Source organism: Camelus bactrianus, chromosome 35 (genome assembly GCF_048773025.1).
Source record: "Camelus bactrianus isolate YW-2024 breed Bactrian camel chromosome 35, ASM4877302v1, whole genome shotgun sequence".
Lineage (NCBI taxonomy): Eukaryota > Metazoa > Chordata > Mammalia > Artiodactyla > Camelidae > Camelus > Camelus bactrianus.
In genome coordinates this window covers 31,167,758-31,184,706 of record NC_133573.1, presented here as the reverse complement: position 1 = coordinate 31,184,706, position 16,949 = coordinate 31,167,758, and the positions used below count along the sequence as shown (strand labels likewise).

The window sequence follows — 16,949 nt, the reverse complement described above, 5'->3', positions numbered from 1 at the left end:
GAGGCTGAGGTACTGGGCACCTCTCCGTGGAGGAGAAATGGTGTCATCCTCCATTTCCACCATTTCCGTGTGGTGGCCGGTGCCAGGCGTGGCCATCATTGTATCTCCCCGTGTGCCTCGGTGCACTGGGGAGGAGATGCTGGCCTGGGGTCTGCGTGTGGGAGTCCCCTGGGAGCTGTGCAGGACCCCAGGCCAAGACGCACGCCGTCCTGCACGTGACGGTTGCCCAGGAAATGTTAGTTTCCGTGGGATTCACGAGCCGTCCAGGAGCATGAACGTGAGCCCAAATAAAGGAGAGAATTTCTAAAATCAGTGTGATAGATCGTTGTAGAAGGTACATTTTCCTTTGAATTCTTTGTACTGTTTCATCAGACTCACTTTGCTTCCCCTCCAGGTGCAGCGCAAGGTCCTGGAGGATGAGATGCGCAGCCTTGGCGTGGACATGGATGACAAGGAGCACGTAAGTGGCAGGGGTGGCCTGGGGGCCGTCTCGGGAAAGCAGGAGCCGAGGAAGGAGAAGTTAGGACTTCAGGGTTCGCTGTGCAGATGGGTGGGTGTCTTCCGTCCTGGGTCACCGTCACAGGGAGGGCCCGGGTGGCCCGGCCGCTTCCCTGTGCGATGCCCCCCCCCCGTGCCGTTTCAGGTCATGTCAGTTACGTGAGTGCTCCGGGCCATTTTCTTTCTTCTGTGTTTCTGCTGTTTGTCAGTGTTATGTTACACATGTGTGTAAATTATCTTCCATTCCAGGTTAGTGGAAAATTCGGGAAATAGCAGAAACTAGGAAGAGAGACGTCCCTGTGCTCGTTCAGCACGGAAGTGCGCTGGCTGGTGCGCGGTAGACGCTGCTCAGCCAGTGTTCGGTGCAGAGGGCTTCAGGGTGTATTTGTGACCGCTTTCTTCATGTGGCACCTCCCTGCCGTTGTGGTAGAACTGTTTCATTTTAGCATAATTACCTCACATTTTTACTTGAATAAAAATTTAGTTTATTTTAGGCCAAAAATGTAAGATGACATGTAAGAAACATACAACGAAACAGAAGAACTTGCATTAAAATACAAACTGGAGTAGAACGTCGGGGAACAGGCACATTTATTTTGTTCTGTACAACTTCTTTACTTGAGCTGCGACTTGGCTTTGCTGACTGAAGTCTGCGTAGTGCTTTAGTCAGCTTCAGTTCCACTACCAAGTGAACACGAGGTGTGTTTGGGTCTTTCGGCGTGAGAGGAACGTGGGCTGTAAGTGTTCAGACCTGCTCCTCCGAGCCCCGCGGTTAGAAGGCGTTTCACTTTTTTTTTTTTTTTTTTTTTTGCTTGATAAATGATGCCAGGGCACATCTTTTTGTGCAAGAGCATCTTTACGTTCTGGATTGTCTTCTCAGAATAGACGCCCAGAGGTAGAGTGGTCACAGTCAGATGGTGCCGCTGTGTTAGACTAAGTGGGGTTTGGTCAGAGCGTGAGGGTGTCCTGCGCGGGGAGCGTCCTCAACGTCACGTGTGCCTCTGACGTGGGGTCGCCCCCGGGTGCTGGGCCTGCTGCCTGCGCGTGTCCCTGTCGTGTGAGCCTCTTCAGGTGGTAACTCGGGGCGGGGACCGCAAGAGGGGAGCGGCGCCTGTCCTTGGTGCCCGCCTGCTCTGCTCAGCCTCGGGCGAGCTGTCCCGCGGCTGTCACCCCATGTGCAGGGGACAAGCCCAGGGTGCAGGGGGAGAGGAGAGGCTGCTCTTCACGTCTGATGTGTACATTGTGACGCTAACATGGTTGGACAGGCAGCTCTAAGTCAGGTTTTTTAAGTGGCATTAAAATCAGCTTGGCATCATAAAATGTCTGTATTAAGTGAAAAAGAACATTTGACCAAGAATTCATGTGAAATTAACTGTGTTTTAAAGACCCTTAGCAGTCTTGTGATGGTTCTGAGAACTCCGCCACGTACCTCTTCCCTAGTCGGAGTAATTTCACGTTTGTCACTGGAACCCTGGGCCCTGTGCGCTGAGGGCTGCTTTCTGTGCGTTTCAGGCCCACTATGCGGCCCAGGCCAGACGGTCGCGGAGTGTCACCAGGAAGAGAAAGCGGGAGGACTCCGCTCCACCCACCTCTGTAGCCCGGAGTCGCAGTTGCTCCCGGACTCCACGCGATGTCTCTGGCCTCCGGGATGTCAAGGTCAGTCCCTGTGATGAGTACTTAACAAAAGGCAGCCCCTGATGCTGACAGGCGGGCTCTGGGCGCACAGCACAGCTGCCTTTCGACACGGGTCCTGCAGGTGGGGTTAGTGTGTCTGCACCGAGAGGCTGGCTTGGGCCACCTGGGCCTTTGCCCTCCAAGCACTGTGGGACTTTCTCGGGGGTGGACAGCAGCAGGGTGTTGGGACAGTACCAGGAGGCTGAGCCTCGGCCCTGAGCTCAGGGGTGTGCTAGGACCTGCTGGGGACCTAGAGCCCAGGGCCCTCGCGCACCACGAGCCCGCGTGGGGAGCAAGCCCAGAAGGAGCCCTTCTCAGCAGTCTTTTGGGAAAGACACTTTGGATGTCCACAGTTTCTTGCTGAAATGGTTAGTTTCAGCATTTTGAAAATCCAGGTAAACGGGAAAGTCTGTATATAAACCGGCAAGCAGTCTGCTTATGGGAGCCTGAGTTCCGTTCCACGTGCGTTCTCCAGGCAGGAGTCTGGATTTTAATACTGGCATTGCCTCCTGTCAGTCAGATGTGGGCACAGGTTCGTGGCTGGAATCCCAGTTTCTCTGTTAGCCTAAGAGGGAGTTAGGACAGTGCCCCCTGACCTCTTGGTCTCAGTGTGTTTGGTCCGTATGGACGTAAGACTTGTCTAGGTGCGATATTCAGCTCGTCTTCATTTGCGGCCGCGGAAGCTGGTCCACAGCTCACGTTTGTTTCCTCCTGCCTCGTAGATGGTGAAGAAAGCCAAGACGATGATGAAGAACGCTCAGAAGAAGATGAATCGCTTGGGGAAGAAAGGGGAGTCGGACAGACACGTGTTTGACATGAAGCCCAAGCACTTACTCTCGGGAAAGAGGAAGGCTGGGAAGAAGGACAGGAGATAGGGCCCTTTGCGGCTGGCGCTTCCGCGGACTGTTTCCTGGTTTGTTTTGGGGAATTAGTCATGATCTACAGACTGAGCGTAACGATGAAATAACTAAAGCACTTGCTGCTTTGCTGAAAGCTGTGGTTCTCCCTTGATGGTGCAGGTGTGGGGCATCTGTGTCAGGTCACTGATACTCTGAGTAGGCGGTAGTATCTCATGGAGTTCTGGTTGCTTCGGACTTGCAGGACTGGGAAGGTTTATTGAGGTTGTTGTTTGTATTTTTGATGCACAGAAATCTTACTCTCTTGTGCAAGAGGTAACTTCGGTTCACTGCATGTCGGTAGTCCTGCAGAGAAAACACCTCCACTTGTGGGTGTGGGCAGAAGGCTGCCAGCCTGCCCTGCAGACACAGGAGCCAGTGAAGGTGGACAGGTGTGTCAGATGCCAGCACGAAGTCAGTTTCCAGTCTTCTTGGACAGTGCACCATTGTAACCTGTCTTCAACCGTTTCATCCAAAATAAACTTCCTAAAGAAAGCAGTTTTGACTTATTTAGTTGGTTTTAGTTCGGTTACCAATCATAGACAGTTTGGGCAAATGAAAAGGGAAGGAAGTAAATGACAATTCTTTTTTGTTTTCAAAGCGAAAAAATAGTTTTTAGTGGAACAGAATGTAGCCTCAGTTACTGCATCAGTTAGACACAGGCGTCTCTGTCGGTGGTCCACTGCTGGACGTGGCTGTCTGGTTAAAACACACGGGACACCACACACTGCCACAGGCACTTTCTGGGGTCTCTTTTGTTTTAAATGGGAATCATTGTGAGTTACGTGTTGACTCAGAGCCCCCAATCACAGTAAAATGTAGGAAATTAATATGTTTGAATATTAAGTGCTTAAAACATCTCTTGACCACAGAACCACCACGGTCACTGCTCTGTGTGCAGGTTCAAACAGCCCCTCTGCTGACTCAGCACTGAGCACCCCTGCGTGGGTTTTGGCGTCTAATTCAAGACTTTTCTGCACGTCGGTGCGCTTTAAAAGTTGTACTGCATTTGGGGGTCTAGGTAGCATTTACATCCGTGTTACACGTGCTGGGAGGGAAGACAGTAGGTGGGTCCGTGTCTCCCCTGGACCTGCTGCCCCTACACTGCCCTCCCGCCTGGCAGCACTGGTTTGCTTTCTGTACCTGTGAGTCTGTATGTCTGTTCAGTTGTTTTTTAGATTCCACATATAAATGAAATCATGGTATTTGTCTTTCTGACTTAATTCACAAAGTATACTAGTAAGGATCCATTCATCTAGTTGCAAGTGGCAGTATTTCATTCTTTTTTATGGCTGAGTAATATCACATTATACATATATCACATTTTTATCCAGTCATGTCAACAGACTGTTCAGTGCTCATTTCTGGAGGGAACCATGTCTAGGCTGAATTCAAGAGGGTAAATCTTGTGGAAACCAGTTCCTTCTGAGTGAGCTCAATGTTTGATAACTTTTATTCATCATCATGCTATTTTAGGAAAAAAAAAAAACCTTTGGTAAAATAATATTCCCTGAAACATAATGGGTTGTTACTGAAGCAGATGATTTATTGTTTCCTGGAAATATTGAAGGATAAATGTGCATGACCCACTAGAAAAAAATGTCAGAATCCGACCAAGGGACAATAAAACATGAGTAAATGGGCAAAATAAAATATATACAAGTGGCAGGTCTTACAAAAGTAACCCTTACAGTTTAATTACATTCTCAATCATGTTGGCATTTTAAGAAGTAAGATTTTATTTTCTCTTGAGAAAATTGCACACACACATTTGCAATAAAAGCTCTGCATGTTTTGAAAGTGAGAGTAATAGGGCTTGCTCAACCCAACACTGGAATGTGAAAATGATAACGATAAAATCAGTGTGCTGCTGGAACCCAAACATGGAGTAACAATATAACAAACAGGCACATGTGTTTTGTGCCACAATAACCATCAGGAAACTGAGAAGATACAGGCTTATTAGTAACAAGGTGTTGAGACTGTACGGGGCACCTGGGGCTACGCAGTGAGGTCGAGGGGGAGAGTGCCCAGGCCGGGGCTCTGCAGGCCCCCTCTTTGCTGGTGAATTTAAAACAAGAGCAAGAATTTAAAGGTTGGTAAGAGAAGCAAAAACAAGTGGCCAAAATGGTTGTTGAAATCAACCCAGATCTCAAAGGTGCCCCAGTCTGGCCTGTGTCTGTGGCTGCAATGTGTTCTCTGTTTTGGAAATTGAATTTTAAAGCCAGCCAGTTTTAAGGAGGCAAAGGAGTCCTAAGGAGTTCACCAGGTCAAAGAATAGGTTTCCGAGGGGCAGCAGTCAATTCCAGCCCTCACCGGGCACTTACGAAGTAGCAGGCAGTGGTCCAGGGCTCCGCTGTCTGGTACGGCAGCCGCTAACCGCTGGAGCTACCGAGTAACTCGTTATGTGTGGCCTTCAGACTGTAAGGTCCTAGTAAACTGAAGAACTAGAAATAATATTAAAAATGTACTTTGAAGTTGTGTGTCACTTGTCACATTCAAGCTGTCACAGGCAGGTTAGCGTCTTGTATTGCAATATAAACAAACTAGACTACAGCATCTAAATGCTCATTTATTTATTTTTGTTTTTATTTTTCAATAAAGGTAATACTTGCTACAGTTTTGCCTGAAATTAACTGTTCAGGGCTAACAAGAAATGGATTTTTTTTTTGCTGAATTTATAAAACATTTAGCTTCGTAAGAAAAAATTTTTTTCTTCATTATTTACCATTGCATAGCATTCGAGGATAGTAAAGCTGTTTTAAGATTTCAAGTCTGAGAAATCTATGGCAAGAGTTTTAGTAAAAAGTACATTAGTTGAGGTGCAATTTAAACGTTAACATACACATATTCCACAACCCAAACGTATTTAGCATTAAATATCAGCCTTTCTGGTATCCCCTCCCCTCCCCACAATAGGGCCCAACTCTGGAGAACAGTGGTTCTCAACTGGGGGACGCTGTCCTCCAGGAGACATTTGGCATCTGGTGTCATTGTGGCTATCATGGGGGAGGGGTGCCAATGGCATTTTGGGGGTAGACATCCTACAATGCACAGGATGAGCCGCGACTAACAGAGTCACCCCCCCAAACACCAGCTGGGCCCAGGTTAGGAAACCCTGCTGAGAAAGTATGACCCAAGTTCCGTTTTACAAGTAGCCTGTCTCTCTGCAGTAGCCTGTCTCTCTGAAAACAGACTTGCTAATTGGCAAAGACCATTTAAATGACTAAACCCAGCCAATGTCTAACCAAAAGCAATGTTTGACTTTAAGTGTCAAAATACTTCCAGAATGCTTAAATCACAAAATTAACTTAGAATGACGGAAATCAGGACACGTACCATTTAATTCCCTTGAACCTGTTCTACTATATTAATCTCTTAACAGGGACAGTTTAATCTGAGCTGTTCTGAAGTAGACAAATAGTTTTCATTGTACACTTTCCTGGACGGATAAAAATTTAAAGCTATGTCAAGCACCTGGCAAACAGCAAAGTGCTCTCTAAAAATGTTTATCACAACATATCAAAAGTGATGAACTTCACTTACTTGCTCAAATTTGTCATAACCATGTGTTTAGACAGATGAAATTAAGTTTATTTGTTCTCTCTCTTTTACAATAATCCCTCATAAATGTTTTATAAATAGCAGTGCACATATATGCGTGTGTGTAACAGTGCATATATATGATTCAAAATTGTCTTCCACACAAATTCTGGTTGTAAAGCATCAGTATTTTGAGTGAGAGTTCCAATGAGGAACCAAATTTTAAAAAAATTCATTCTAAGTTTACTAAGAAATTATTCAGTACTTTAGTAACCATTTATCTCCACATTTACATTCTGTGTATTTTTTGATGGTCAACAAACGGATTCAAATGATTCAAGTTATCCCACCATTTAAAGAGAAAAGTCTCTGCAATAATTTGAAACCATGGAGTTATCTTAATTTCACCGCTGGCTGCCTTTTTCAGAAGTTCTTTTAGCTCTTCCTTTGACACGTAACAATGGCTCTTAATCTCATTGGGATCTGGATTCAAAGTCACGTCCTTCTTCACAAACAAAATGTAATCAATTTCATGTTCTCCCCAGATATCATCCGATTGAGCCTGGTAGTGAATTCGTGTTAGATAATTAATTTCTTCAGGAGGAACCTAAGACAAAACCAAACACATCAGCAACAAAGAAAGTAATCCGAATTAACCCACCACAGTCCAGGAATACCGTGAAAGCAGAACTATAGTTTCAGAATTAAAGCTTTTGAAATTCATCTCCTATTAATTACATATGGAAACAGTATTAAATAGTTTCAAGTGTCTGAAAATTTCCCCATAGGACCAAAAACAGAAGCTGACTTACTGAAAAAACTGTATTAAAGAAGTCACTCAAACTAGAAGTGTGACATTCTCCCTCACATCTTAATATTACTTTATGAGAGAAAAATAATTACCATTTTTAACTAGATGAGAGATGCTTTATTTATTTAAAGGAGAAAATTCTAGCAAGAGAAGATTATGTCAATTCACATAATCAAATCTGTAGTTCATACACCTAAGGATTTCCAAAAGAAAATACTCAACTCTGACCTGATCAATTATAAAAAATAGTCAATTTATACACTGGTTAACGTATTGATCCCTTTTGGCACTGAGTTAAATACTGACAAGTATTACAGAAAACCAACATTTAATCTGTATTCAGCGTGCTTTCTTGGGCTAATAACTCAGCGTTTACACAGCAGCGAGCTACACTTGAACTTAGAATTTTATTAAAAACGTGTGTGTAGATTTCAGCTGGCAGCGCGGCTGCAAGGAACTGCTCACCTCTTCCAGGGGGATCCCCAGCTCGGCCTTCAGACGTCTCTGCGCGGCTCGCCGGACTCCGATTGCGTCATTTTCTTCCAGCTCTCCCGGGTTACTTAGGGGATGACTGCAGCAAGTATTAGTAAAACAGCCTGGAACACGTCAACATAGAGGAAGGTTAACTTTTCTTCAAAATCGGTCTGAAAAAGGAAATCTTCACGTTTCAAAAGTGACAGGAAAGTAAAATGATTCCTAAATCCCTAGAGTTAAGGATCTCTAAGTCTGCTGCAGTGGGCTCTCAGTCACCGTTTTGTGAAACAGGCAGGTGTAGGTAAGGTTTGATTAATAGCGCCTTAACCAAAATGAGCAAAATGTGTGTAAGGTAAGCTTTTAAAGCTTACAGGAGCATACACACATGCCTAGCAGTTCCTACCCTTCACTGCTGTTTTATTAGGCTGCGCTCACTCTCTAAGGTGGTTCTATTAATATAAAATTAAGTCATTCACAAGATTTCCTTTTTGACTTTGGCTGCCAGGAAGTGACAAAGTCAAGTGAAATACAGTCGCCCCGAACCACTGTACGTTGAGCTTACGAACCTGGAAAAGTAATCTTAGCGTCTGATCTTTGTTGTAGCAGGAGCTTGTTTTCGGTGTTGAATAAGAAGACACTAAAAGCTCGATGCAATAATCCTGAAGGCAAAACAGACACGACTCTTACTAGTTTTACAGCCCAGTTCCTCGCGGGATTCTCCGTGCGGGGCCTGCGGGCTCCAGGGGACAGCGAGGCGGCGCGAGACGGAACTCCGCGGACAGACGGGTGCTCCCGGGAGGGCCACCCTGGACCCCACCCCCCAGCCCCCCGCCCCCCGCTGGGTGCTGGCGTTCAGGTGGCAGTTCTTGGTCTCCGCGCCCACCCGGCCCCCCGCCCCGCAGCCCCGCGACCCCTGCCCGGCCCCGCACCCCGCCGGATGTTGGCGTTCAGGTGGCAGTTCTTCTTGGTCTCCGCGCCCACCCGGCGGTCGTTCTCGTCGATGAGGATGCACATCTCCGCCAGCAGCTGCACCTGCCGCTCGTCCAGGGCGTCCGTGCTGACCTCGGGCATCGCGGCCGTGCGTCCCGGGGACCTGTACAGCGGGGAGGGGAGGTCGGCGCGGGTCTCCGCGGGCAGCCGCGCCGGGCCCGGGACCCGGATCCACTCCTCTGGCCACCCCCGTGAGAGCCCCGCCCGGGCGGCTGCACACACGGCGCCCGCGGGTTCTCTCCCCGCCCCAGGCTCACACGGCGCTGGGCCGGAAAACCCGCCTCTCCCCCCGCGGAACCCTCTCCGTACCTCCCGCACCTGCCGTCTGCAGGATGCAGCTCCCGAGCGCGCGCCTCCCGCAGGCCCCGCCCACCAGCCTCGGTCCCGCCCCCGGGCCAGGCCCCGCCCCCCGACGCCGCGCTCCCAATCGCCCGCGCCCGCGCCAGAGCACGCCACATGCCCGCTGGCCAATCGCGCGCCTGCCCGCGCCTGACGTGACTGTCGCGCGGTGGCGCCACGCGAGAGGCACGCGGCGCCTCCTCCCTTCACCGTAGGCCGCGGAGCCGCCCCCAGGCCGAGGCGCAGGTGCTCTCGGCGCCCTCCCTATGCCGCCGAGCGGAGGTCCCTCGACTACGGAGTGACGGTCACTCGACTGCGTACCGGCCTGATAGAGGGATGGGGCGGGACTAGCGGTCGTCCGCCAATCGCGCCCTCTGCCTTGGCCGCGCCAGCCAATCGGTGCGCCTGAGGCGCTGCGCTTGGGACGTGCTTATGTCAGACGTCCTTGGACGCTCCGGCTCTGTGGCGTCGGCACTTCCCTCCCGGAAGTGGGGACTTCCAAGTAGGTGGATAAATCGGTAAACGGGATTTAGAAAACCTGACCTTACCGTTCTGGAATTTACATAGTCATGAGGACAAATACAAATTTTATCTACCCTTTAGCCAACAGTGTTTGGGGGCGCATATTATGTGCCAGGCACTTTTCTAAGTCATGGGGATATACCAGTGAACAAATTTTTTAAAGTTTTTGCTTTTATAGAGTTTACGGTCTAGTAGAGGAAACAGTAAACAAACACAAATAATGTCAAGAGGTGATAAGTTCTCTGAGGACAATGCAGTACAGTTAAGGGATAGTGATGGGGTATGCCATTTAAAAATAAATGATGAAACATCTATAAGGTGGTATTTGAATAGAGATCTCAATAAAGTTATAAATACGGAGTTCTTCAAAGTGTAGTATATGATAAACACACACAAAGACACGAAACTTGAGGTTGACTGTGAAGCGACCCGTCAATCAGCTCAGAACCCTGCGGTACAAATACCCAGGCGTCTGAGGCAGAAAAGATAATGTGATGAAGCACGTGATCCAACACCCAGCAAACCTTGTTTACCTATGGAACTAGGCTCATAATCCAATCTTACTAATTTCAGCTTTATTTCCCTTCTAATGGGGGTAATCGCGCATTTTTCATGGATGCGCAGGTAACAGGATAGAAACTGTTTTATGGAAAGTGTACCCCTCCCCAGCTTCTGCAAGTGTGTCATTGGATACCAGGATTGTAATCACAACGCCATACAATTTAGGCTAGCTCTGTGTGTGTGTGTGTGTGTGTGAACGTCCCATTTCTTTAAATTGCATGGAGTTATTTCAGGATACAGCATGTTACGGGTAGAAGTGTGTCCCCAAAGTTGTTGAAGTTCTAACTCCCAGAACCTCAGAATGTAAACTTACTTGAAGACAGGGTTGTTTAAGATGTAATTAGTTAAGATGAAGTCATAGTGGAGTAGGATGGGCCCCAATCCAATATGAACAGATACAAAGAATGACAAATGAAGAGACAACCCCGCACAAGAAGAACCCATGTGGAATTGGGAGCTATAGTTGCCACAAGCCAAGAATGCGATTGCTGGCACATCACCAGAAGCTGAGGGAGGCATGGCATTGCTTCTCCCTCACAGTTCTCAGAAGGAACCAACAGTGCGGACCCCTTCATCTTGGACCTCTGATTCTTATTTCTATGGTTTAAGCCATCTAGTTTGTGGTATTGTTACAACAGCCCTATGGAAGAGACATGGTAGAAAATGTGGGCTTTGATGCGGACCTGTATTTTAATCTAATCTTTGCTCCACTGCATAATAGCTTTTTGACTTTTGACAGGTAATTTTAACATTCTCATACTTAATTATAATTCAGTTTAGAATAACTTCCACTCTACTGTTTTCAGGATTAAACAAGTTACCAGATATGTGAAGTGCCTGGCACACAGCAGGCCCTCAAAGTGTTGCGTCCTTTCCTTAGTTCTGTGAAACCTCCATGTAGTCGCTACTTACAATGACTTTTGTGGAATCCTAAATATATCAGGGAAAAGTTTACCTCAATTAGCAATATCCTAAGTTTCACCCAAACTGTGGATGCTGTGCTGCAAAATAAAACCACATATTAGCACAGGAATCAGTTGGGAGATGATACCGTGGTTCTGTCTGCTCCCAAGCCCAGCAGAATGCGTTGTGCGTATTAGGTGCTAAACGAAATTGTTACTTGAATGTTTGCCACAACCTCCAAGTTTGAAAGCCTTAGTTCACCTTACAGAATTGATTGTAATAATAAGCCTTTCTTTTACTCAATGCTTAAGTCACTTCAGAGTTTACTCTACAAAGTTTTTGGTTATTTGGATGCCAAAATACGTCAAATTTGTTTCTTCTGCAACAATCGTACTAGTGCTTCTTGAACCCGAATGATAAGCTTTATTTTATAAAAGAAAAGCGCTACCATGCGTCTGATTTGGTCTTTACGTAGCGCTTCAAGCCCAGCTGGTTGTCGGCAGCGCGGAGGACGGTGGTTCACACCAGGGCTCCCGCGTACCGTGTAATTTTTCCACCCTAGACCAAGGACGAGGAGGCCTTCAAGTCCCACCTTCCGCAGCGAGCGGCTGACTTCGTTTCGTCTTCGTAGCCAATGGCGAACACACATCTCAGACAGGAGGCTGCAGGGGGTGAGTCACCCTCCGCAGACGCCGCCGGGCTCCGCGCAGCCGCCTTGCCCGCGCCGCCCCGGGAAGCGGCTCCCGGCAAACGCGGCGGTGAGGACTGGGGCCCGCGGTTTCGACAGCCCCGACCTGGGTCCCGATGGACGCGGACCTGCGCCAGCCCGGGGCGCCGGGACCCCGCCGCCGTGAGTACCCGCGGGCCCTCAGCGCCCCCGCGCCCCCGGCCTGCCGGCACGGCGCACTCCTTGCGGGCGTCTTCACACGGGCGTCGACCCCTGGGGCGAGACCCCGGCGGCCACGGGCCGAACACCACCACTGTGTTTGTACAGTCACCGCGGCCCACTCGGGGGTCCCGGCCCGCGGGGGCGACGCTCGGGACTATCGTGCGGGGCTGGACTTCCGGCGGTGCCGGCGTTGGGGCAGAGGCGGGACTTCCTGCCGCGCCTGCGTGTGAGGGTGCTGGGCGGGATTTCCGGCGCGGGGCAGAGGCGGAGCCCGGACTTCCGGCGCCGGAAATGCGGAGCGTCGGGCTGCCGGGTTGGGGGGCCGCGTCAGGGCGGAGACTCGGTGTCCTGCGTGTCTGCGTCCGTCCTGGGCGCCCAGTGGCTGGGAAACGACGGTGGCAGCGCACGGCCCGGCTAGCACTGCGCGGCGGCGGGCTCGGCGGCGCCGTGACAGGTGAGTGCCGGCCCGCCATCCTCCGCCCGGCGCCCTCAGCCCAGGTGTGGGCGGCAGCGTCCTGGTGCCGGCGGTGCGTGCCTGGGGGGACGGGCCTCCCCGCGCCCCCGACCCCCAGCGCGTCCGGGTGGTCGATGTGGTTGGAACGTGCGCCCCTCGCCCAGGGCGGCCTGTGAGGCGTGCCCTTCGAGGCGCCCGGGAGTCTCCCGCCGCGAGCGCACGGGGGCCCCGGGGCCGCGTGTCCCAGGCGGGAATGGGCTGTCGGGAGGGGCGCCGCGACCTTGGGCAGCAGCTGCCCGCGGGTCCGTGTCCAGCCTCGCGTCCTTGCGAGGTGCTGGCAAGGAGGCCCCGGGGAGTGCCCTTCCTCCTCAGGACTCCGGGCGACCGTGCGCACCTGCTGTGTCCTGGCTTTGAGCCCACGCGCGCTAGTCCTTTCCCAGGGGTACTTACCGCTCCCTGAGTTCTCCGGTCCTGGTTTTTCTAAGAGGAAAACTTTGCACTTATTCCTCCATCCTCGACTCGCGCTCATGCTTTTAACAATTGAGAACTTTTAGCAGTCTTGGCTGTTTACTCGTTAGAGATGCCTCCAGCCCAGTCTCGTCCCCAGGACTGGCGAGCGGGTTTCGTGCCTCCGGGCGGGTCAGCGACTCTGAGCCGGTGAAGACAATAGATACTTGAGTTCCTGGGCGCGGCTTGTTCTCTGCCAGGGCTGGGTGTGGAAGGAAGAAGTGGTGGGCCAAGCGAAGACTGCTGGGAGCAGGGAGAGGACGTGAATCAAGAGACAAGAATAACATTTTTTTAAAAAAAGTTTCAGGAAAAAAATTAAGACAAGTTAACAATAATAAAAAAAAAAAGAAATTTAAAAGAGGCTTGAACTAGAGGAACCCACAGATCTAATTTTGGAAGCGTGGTGAGCTGTAGCTGAAGAAGTTACAGGAAGAGGCAGAACTTGAGTTGGCCAGAGAATCTCTGAGCGTTAATAGCATAGTGTGCGGCATAGGCGTTATGAACCCATTTTTGACGTACGCTTTCACAGAGTTTAGAAAGTTACTAAGAGATAAAATCACTCAGAATGAAAAAATTTCCATTTGAGACCAGATTCGGGGGAGCCAAGGCCTCTTCCAGATTCATAATTGTTTGAAATGTATATATTTGGTTGGAAATTGATCACTGACAAATGATGACCAGTGTGTTGACTCATTTGTGAAGTGACCAACAGAAACAGGCAAAGCCCAGAACACCGCCATGGGGTAAGGCAGGTGAGGATTTTAAGTTAGTTGTGAAGCAGACTGTTTATTTGCCACGGAGGATACAGAGGCTGGAAAAGCCGGCGGTGTGACACTTAAGGGAGACAATCATGTATTTAAAAAAATCTAAAATTTTGAGATGGAAGGATGCAGTTTTCTCACCTTGCATAACCAACTTGTAGAATCTTTGGAATGCTTTAACTCTCCCATTTATACTTACCAGGGAGTTTCTACTGATGAAATTCTTTTTTTTTTTAAATTTATGTGTGTATTTTACAATATCGTATTTTTTAAATTGAAGAGTAATTGATGTACAGTATTATATGTTACAGGTATACAATATAGTGATCCACAATTTTTAAAGTCTGTACTCCATTTGTAGTTAGTGTACAGTGTCGGCTCTATTCCCCATGTTGTACGTCCTTGCACCTACTCTATACCTGAGAGTTTGTACCTCTTACTCCTCCAGCTCCATCTTGCCCCGCCTCCTTCCCTCTCCCACTGGAAACCACTAGTTCCTTTTCTACATCTGTGAGTCTGTTTCTTTTCTGTTATATTCACTAGTTTGTTAAATTTTTTTTAAGATTCCACATGTGATATCTTACAGTATTTGCCTTTCTCTGTCTCACTTACTTCACTTAGCATGATGTCCTCCAAGTCCATCCATGCTATACACCAGAAACTAATGCATTTTATTATTATTATTATTAAAGTACAGTCAATTACAGTATGTCAGTCTGTGGTGTATATAGCACAATGTCCCAGTCATGCGTATTCATATATATTCTCATTTTCGTATTTTTTCCATTCAAGGTTATTACAAGATATTGAACATAGTTCCCTGTATTATACAAAAGAAACTTTAAAAAAAATCTATTTTTGTATATAGTGGCTAACACTTGTAAATCTCAAACTCCCAAATTTATCCCCTCCCACCCCCTTTCCCTGGTAACCATAAGATTGTTTACTTAGTCTGCCAGTATGTTTCTGTTTTGTAGATGAGTTCATAGTGTCCTTTTTTTTTTTTTTTTAAGATTCCACATATGAGTGATATGTGGTATTTTTCTTTCTCTTTCTGGCTTACTTCACTTAGAATGACATTCTCCAGGCCCATCCATTTTGCTGCAGCTGGCATTATTTTATTCTTTTTTATGGCAGATTAGTATTCCATTGTGTAAATATACCACAACTTCTTTAGTCATCTGTCAATGAACATTTAGGTTGCTTCCATGTCTTGGCTATTGTATATAGTGCTGCTGTGAACACTGTTGTGTGTTAATACAACATTTTAAATCAACTGTACTTACATTAAAAAGCAAACAAATAACCCATTTAAAATATGGGCAGAAGAACTGAACAGACATTTTTCCAAAAGAGGAAATGCAGATGGCCAACAGGAATATGAAAAGTTGCTCAACATCACTGGTATCAGGAAATGCAAATCAAAATCACAGTGAGATATCATCTCACAGCTGTCAGAAAGGTCATCATCAAAAAGAACACAAATAACAAAAAACAAATGTTGGCAAGGATGTGGTGAAAAGGGAACCCTGTACACTGTTGGTGGGAATGTAAATTGGTGCAGCCACCATGAAAGACAGTATGGAGGTTTCTCAAAAACCTAAAAATTGAACCACTATATGGCCTAGCAATTCCACTCCTGGGCATATACCCGGGAAAAACAAAAACATTAATTCAAAAAGATACATACAGGCCACGATTAACAGCAGCATTATTTATAATTAAATCTAAGATTCATAATGTTAGCATTTGTTAAAGGATAAGATAGATTTGTGAAACAATATCAAAGCACACATTTTGCTTTTAAAGTATCTAAACCAGCCCTATCCAATACTAGCCATTAAAAACAAACAAACAAAACCTTTCAAAGCACTTTATTTGCAAAGTTTTTTAGTGCAAATTAAAAGTCAGTGCACTAAATTCTTTAGCTTTTTCATGCAGACTCCTCTCCAGTGCCTCAGTTCTCTAGCAAGGTCAAGCTGTTCTTATTTGATACACCCACTGGAACTCAGGAGGCTGCAGGGCTCCCCAAAGGCAATGAAAGAAGCAAGAGCAGGAGGAAGCAACTACCTCTTTTATTTAAAAAAGAAAAAAAAGCTAATTTGTCAGTGGAAGCAGCTGATAAAGGATATATACCTCACCTGCAGAGGACTCTTGGCCTGGGACATGGGGCCAGGAGGAGGAGGTGCTGGCAAGAGCAAAACACCTGGGCATACTGATGAAATTCTTAAGGGAGGGAAGAGAAGTTCTTTGCTATTTTATTTGCTTGATTTAAATGTCTAAAGATAAAGTCTTTTTTGTTGAGGGTTTTGATATGTCTTTTCATTTGTAAGATGTTATTTATAAACAGGTAATTATGGTAAATCTCTCTGTTGAGAGTCTTGACAACTGAGATGCTTTAGAAGCTAATAATTTAATATGTGTAATCACTAAAAAAAAGAATTATAGCCACCTTCTTACATGTTTATGAAGAACGGAACTTCTGGGTAAGATTCCGTTAAGTCAGTTTGACTTCCTGGTCAACTTTTATATATGGCATGGTTAAATACTTTCTAAACGTTTCTATTAAAAAATTACTGAAATACTCTTCAGTGGAATCATACGAATTGTTTAACAGTATAGATTTGTTACATTCAAATACTTCAAATTTGCTATCAATATAATCTTTTTGTGTCTACCTAAAATTCTACCAACCACAGATTCTACCATTGTGACCTTTGTTCATACCTTTGTTGCAACTGTTTCTAATTTCTATAGCTAAAATTTTTCAGATCTAAATTTCTTCAAAAAGATTTGTTTTGCCATGTTTTGGTCAAAAATAAGTTTTCTGTATGTCATTTAAGGGACTGTCAATTTTATTTTGTGTTGTCTATTTCTACCAGTAACAAACTTTTTCTCCTTTACAAAGAAGAGTAACGCTAAGGCGTAGGATCTGGAGGCGTAATGGGGTCAAAATGCCTGTCTTTACTTTCAGTGTAGGCCTCTCCCAGCTTTCTGCTTGCAGCCCAGTTCTCTCTTCACATCTAGACCACCTGTCTCCTTGTCTTTTAGATATTCAGAGGCATTGTGAAAACAGTGTGTGTTCAGTGTTTAGTTCTTGACTTCTCCAGATCTGCTGCCTCATCTC

General features: G+C 47.0%; 3 protein-coding genes across 13 annotated transcripts in view; 2 read left to right on the top strand and 1 right to left on the bottom strand.

Annotated features, from left to right (window-relative positions):
• The window catches only part of GTPBP4 (GTP binding protein 4), a 62,607-nt gene extending 59,041 nt beyond the window's left edge, over nucleotides 1-3,566 (top strand). For both annotated transcript variants that reach the window (XM_045522385.2, XM_010962095.3), the window contains exons 15-17: nucleotides 395-460; nucleotides 2,011-2,154; nucleotides 2,895-3,566. In XM_045522385.2, coding sequence (XP_045378341.1) covers nucleotides 395-460; nucleotides 2,011-2,154; nucleotides 2,895-3,047 — 363 coding nt within the window. In that variant the 3' untranslated portion in view covers nucleotides 3,048-3,566. The remainder of the gene's footprint in view (nucleotides 1-394; nucleotides 461-2,010; nucleotides 2,155-2,894) is intronic.
• A 2,063-nt stretch (nucleotides 3,567-5,629) lies between these two features.
• On the bottom strand, nucleotides 5,630-9,556 carry IDI1 (isopentenyl-diphosphate delta isomerase 1). Of its 3 annotated transcripts, none has more exons than XM_074358397.1 (5): nucleotides 9,436-9,556; nucleotides 8,826-8,989; nucleotides 8,463-8,555; nucleotides 7,888-8,018; nucleotides 5,630-7,218 (listed from the first exon to the last, which is right to left on the bottom strand). In XM_074358397.1, exons 2-5 carry the CDS (start codon nucleotides 8,965-8,967, stop codon nucleotides 6,901-6,903), a joined length of 684 nt encoding a protein of 227 aa, XP_074214498.1. In that variant the 5' UTR covers nucleotides 8,968-8,989; nucleotides 9,436-9,556; the 3' UTR covers nucleotides 5,630-6,900. The 3 variants fall into 3 exon arrangements, with proteins under 3 accessions (XP_074214498.1, XP_074214499.1, XP_074214497.1); XM_074358398.1 differs by having other exon boundaries at nucleotides 9,347-9,490; XM_074358396.1 differs by lacking the exon at nucleotides 9,436-9,556 and adding an exon at nucleotides 9,196-9,344.
• A 2,324-nt stretch (nucleotides 9,557-11,880) lies between these two features.
• Nucleotides 11,881-16,949, top strand: part of WDR37 (WD repeat domain 37) — a 46,775-nt gene continuing 41,706 nt past the window's right edge. For 7 of the 8 annotated variants that reach the window (XM_074358392.1, XM_074358391.1, XM_074358395.1 and 4 more), the window contains exon 1: nucleotides 12,379-12,554. The gene's annotated coding sequence lies outside the window, so the exon portion shown is untranslated. Of the gene's footprint in view, nucleotides 12,062-12,378; nucleotides 12,555-16,949 lie in introns of those variants that run through there. The other variant, XM_074358389.1, reaches the window with a different exon arrangement.

Excerpts from the sequence above, each read along its gene's own strand:
- IDI1 (XM_074358396.1), bottom strand. The coding sequence starts at position 9,344 with ATGTGGCGTGCTCTGGCGCGGGCGCGGGCGATTGGGAGCGCGGCGTCG. Across the intron at positions 8,990-9,195 it reads GCAGACGGCAGGTGCGGGAG|GTCCCCGGGACGCACGGCCG; the intron begins GTACGGAGAGGG and ends CCCGCTGTACAG. Across the intron at positions 8,556-8,825 it reads GAACGCCAACATCCGGCGGG|GATTATTGCATCGAGCTTTT; the intron begins GTGCGGGGCCGG and ends TTTTGCCTTCAG.